Here is a 5,000-nt window from a genome sequence, read left to right on the forward strand (position 1 = left end):
ACACACATATCAGTGCGAACACACACACACACACACACACACACACACACACACACAAGCATGAGCAACAGCTCAAGTAGATCAATACATGTCGGTTTGGCCACAGACTCTAGAGCAGCAAGGGAGCTGATGCGGGCTACACCTCGGCCACTTTGATTTAATGTTTATTATAAACCATACGCTGTGTGTGTGTGTGTGTGTGTATTCCCTCATGTGGTGGCAGGTCAGCCGGTCTGTGTGTGTAGCTGTGTGTGCAGCCAGACATCTCAGCACACACACACACACTCACACTTACACACACACCCTTCAGGTCCCTTACTTAGGATGCAGTGGCTCACCATGTGCTAATAAAGCCTTAATGAACTGGTGAAAGCTCTCCATTGCAGGCAGATTATTGAATGAAAACGCTAACTCAACGCCCAATCACAGTGACCAATCACAGTGACCAATCACAGTGACCAAACGGCTCCAGTGCCCTCACTTCATCTGTTCCACTTCCCTTTCCCGCAGTTGTTCCCGCTATTATTCCAGATATTCCCCTATTATTCCCGTTATTCCGGACCCTATTCCGGCGCTTTTCCAGTTCTTTCTTGGCATGTTTTTGCTGCAGTTTCGGCACGTCTCTGTCTGAGCTGCGGAATGTTGCAGCGTCGAGGCACACGTCCCAGTAGTCCATTGTCTGCTGGTGCAGGTGTGTGCACACACACACTAACGCACACACACACTAACGCACACACTAACGCACACACACACACACACACACACACACAAACACACACACACACGCACATACTCACACACACACACACACACACACACACACACACACACACACACGCACACACACACACACACACGTACACACACACACACACACACACACACACACACACACACACACACACACACTAACGCACACACACATACACACAAATACACAGGCTCACACACTCACACGCATACTGAATGGGGTCTAATTAGGATTCACTGAAAGATAGGCAGCACAGAAAAGAGAAGAAAAGAGAAGAATGGAGGGAGAGTTAAAATGGAGCGAGAGAACAAGAGAAAGCTGTGGTTCCAGATAACGAAGTCTTAAAGCTTCCAGCCTGCGGAACAAAATGAACGGCTGGGCTCTCTCTCTCTCTCTCTCTCTCTCTCTCTCTCTCTCTCTCTCTCTCTCTCTCTCTCTCTCTCTCTCTCTCTCTCTCTCTCTCTCTCTCTCTCTCTCTGTCTCTCTGTCTCTCTCTCTGTCTCCTAATCAAAGGCACGTTTGGAAAAAAAGCACTTGATTAAAATCGTCTACACAATGAAGAGCCTTTTTCCTTCTACTGTTAATTATTGTTCTATATGAATGGTGTTCATTACACAGAGCCTGTGTGTGTGTGTGTGTGTGTGTGTGTGTGTGTGTCTGAGAGAGAGGGGGGGCAATGAGGAGGACTAGTAATCAATCTTAATGACTCGTTACTGCACCAAGGTTCATTATGAATATCAAGCAAACACAATGATCTATCTTTCCCCACTCTATCGATAGCTATGCAAATGTGCACTTCAGCAGCACGGCCGCACTGAACAGACACATTCAAGGAACTACGACCGCCTTAAACACAGACACGTTTAAGGAACTGAGGAACATAAACACAGACATGTTTAAGGAACTGAGGCTGTACTAAACACAGACATATTTAAGGAACTGAGGAACATAAACACAGACACCTTTAAGGAACTGAGGAACATAAACACAGACATGTTTAAGGAACTACGACTGCCTTAAACACAGACATGTTTAAGGAACTGAGGCCGTACTATACACAGACACATTTAAGGAACTGAGGAACATAAACACAGACATGTTTAAGGAACTGAGGCTGTACTAAACACAAACACATTTAAACAGAGACACATTTAAGGAACTTGGGAATATAAACACGGACATGTTTAAGGAACTGAGGCCATACTAAACAGACACATTTAAGGAAATACGGCCACCCTAAACACAGACACATTTAAGAAACTGAGGAACATGATAAACACAGACATGTTTAAGGAACTACGGCCGCCCTAAACACAGACACATTTAAGGAACTGAGGAAAATATTAAACACAGACATGTTTAAGGAACTGAGGAACAGACTAAACACAGACGCTTTTAAGGAACTGAAGCCGTACTAAACATAGACACATTTCAGGAACTGAGGAACATTTCAGCAGTGCGGCCGCACTGAACACATTTAAGGAACTGAGGAATATGACATTAATCAGGAAAATGCAAGGCATCAAGATGTGCGTACACACACTCTCTCTACTGCTGACATGATGCACTCGGTCGAGGCTCAGAGTTCCAGTTTACGTGCTCAGAAGTCAGGTTTAGTGTGTGTGTGTTCACATCTCAGACTGTACTCTGCGTGAGTGTGTGTGTGCTCGCGCATCACTAACGTCATCCTCCTCTCTTCTCTCTCCGGTGTTGCAGGTCTGAGTATCCGTGGGGCGCAGGAGGAGGAGCCTCCGGACCCCCAGCTCATGCGATTGGATAACATGCTGCTGGCGGAGGGCGTGGCCGGTCCAGAGAAAGGGGGCGGGTCAGCGGCGGCGGCAGCAGCGGCGGCAGCGTCGGGCGGAGCGGCCGACAACTCCATCGAGCACTCGGACTACAGGGCCAAACTCACGCAGATCCGACAGATCTACCACACAGAGCTGGAGAAGTACGAACAGGTGAGAGCACGCAAGAGGGCCGCGGGACGCTGATCTCATCACCCAAGATACACAGTACAAACGGACACACACACACACACACACACACACACACACACACACACACACAGACACACAGACACAGACACACACACACACACACACACACACACACACACACACACACACACACATGGAAACATGCCTATACACACATGCTAGGCCTACTTTTGCATATACATGACAACACAAGGCAAGTGGCTGCTTTATCTCAACAAATGTCCTTCTGAACTTCTAGTGCAATGCTAGTCTAATGCTAATCTCCAGCAGGTCTGCTCCAAATATACAGGCTGCTAATGCTAGCATGTCTCACACATCCACTCTGGTATGCAGGAAGTTATCGTCTCCCAAAAGTGGTTTCAGATCCAAAGCTTGCTAACGCTAAAGTCTCCTTGACAGTGATTGTTGATCTGCAGCACGCTAGCGTTAGCTTCTCCTTGACAGCGGCTGCTGATGTGAAGCATGCTAACGCTAACGCGTCCTATGTGACAGATCTCGGCGCAGGCCTCTGCGCTCCTCGCTAACTGACATGAAGGCAACACAAACACTGTCACTCCGCGTGACAGCGAGCCAGTCAGCTCGACGGTCGGACAACCACTCCGCCAGTCTGTCTGGGTATCACTGCCATGTGGCATCCCACAGAGGAGCAGGAGGAGCAGTGACACACACACACACACACACACACACACACACACACACACACACACATACACACACACACCACACACACCACACACACACACACACACACACACACACACACACACACACAGACACACACACACACACACACAGGAGCAGAAGGAGACACAGTGACAGGGATCGTGGTGTGCTTCTGAGGCCGGTGTGACAGGGGGCGTCTGACGCTCTCACTGGAAGAGAAAGAAACGTTTAATGTGACGTGGCAGAACAGTGTGTCAGCATCTCTCAGGGTGGGGCTGGGGCTGGGGGGGGTGATGTTAACACACACAGATGGACACCAACGATGGACACATGAGGGTCACAGGGTCACACTCAAACACACACACACACACACACACACACAAACACACTTAAAGAGGGAAGCCTTTAAAAGCCATTGCATGTCCCTGCAGTTGGGCATTCTAACACACTAGCAGGCGCCTGATCTGATTATTTTCATTATTTTGGCAGCTTTTGTTGTTTCCTAAATTACGTTTTGGATTGCCTCAAGATATTTAGTTTTTGCACTTCATTGAATTTCAGAAAGGTCTATTTATTAAAGGTTTATTTTGTTATTTAGAAATGAGAAAACCGGAGTGTATTTTTGGAGTCACTTGTCGCTTCTGACAGGACATTCTATTTTCTTGTGCCGTGCTGTTCCTCAGCTGGACGCCATCTAGTAGTGGAGACTGTATTTAGCCTGAGGATCGCACTGAATCCACCCTGAGCACCACAGTTGCTCAGTGCTAATGGGTCTGGGCAGAGAGTCAGCTGCCACTGTGTGTCTTTTGAGCCACAATGGCCATTGAGCCGCACACCGTACTGTACATGTAGTTAATCTGCTCGGGAGCTGCTCGCCAAGCAAGCTGCGCCGCTAAAGAAAGAGAGGGAGAGAGCAAAGAGAGGGGGACTGGAACAGACAGAGAAAGAAAGAAGGATAGGGGATAAGAGAGAAAGGATAGAGAAAAGAAAAGAGAAAGAAAAAAAGGAACAAATGAAGAAAAAGAAAGAGGGAGAAAAAGAGAGAGAGAAAGCCGCACAGCCTTTGGGCCTGAGTCCCTGGGTGTGTGGACTGCATCTGTCTTCAAGGCTGCTCACAGATTTTAATTATCTAAGTGTAAATGCTTAACGAATCTTAGAGAGAGTAATGAGCTCAAGTGTGCACTACCTAAATGAGTTATTCTAATTAATCATGTATGAACTACTGGTTTAACGAAAAGCTGTTTAAATTCGCCCCGTACTGGGCCACCGCCAAGTGGCACATGGGCATTTGCATTCCGAGACGACTTCACCTGTTAGTACACACACACCTGCGCTTGATCTGCGTTTGACTCTTTAGTCGTGTGAACCAGGCGGGCGCTTTCAACTCTGTTCCAGCTGGCTGAGACATGGCTGAGACGCGGCTGAGACGCGGCTGAGACGCGGCTGAGACGTGGCTGATACAAGCCATGGTGGAGCAACAGGGCAACGTGACTGACTGACAATCGGTCGAACCGGGTCCGATTTGCCCACCCCCCCATACCACAGACCCCCTAAATCACAGAAACACACAGCTATTTATTACCTTTTTT

The 5,000-nt window shown here is 48.0% G+C and overlaps 1 protein-coding gene across 13 annotated transcripts in view; it reads left to right on the forward strand.

The window, feature by feature from the left end:
* pbx3b (pre-B-cell leukemia homeobox 3b) overlaps positions 1-5,000 on the forward strand; it is a 51,512-nt gene that overhangs the window by 26,427 nt on the left and 20,085 nt on the right. For all 13 annotated transcript variants that reach the window (XM_042102340.1, XM_042102345.1, XM_042102342.1 and 10 more), the window contains exon 3: positions 2,468-2,709. In XM_042102340.1, the coding sequence (XP_041958274.1) occupies positions 2,468-2,709 (242 nt within the window). The remainder of the gene's footprint in view (positions 1-2,467; positions 2,710-5,000) is intronic.

The sequence above is a fragment of the Alosa sapidissima genome, chromosome 8 (assembly GCF_018492685.1).
Source record: "Alosa sapidissima isolate fAloSap1 chromosome 8, fAloSap1.pri, whole genome shotgun sequence".
Lineage (NCBI taxonomy): Eukaryota > Metazoa > Chordata > Actinopteri > Clupeiformes > Clupeidae > Alosa > Alosa sapidissima.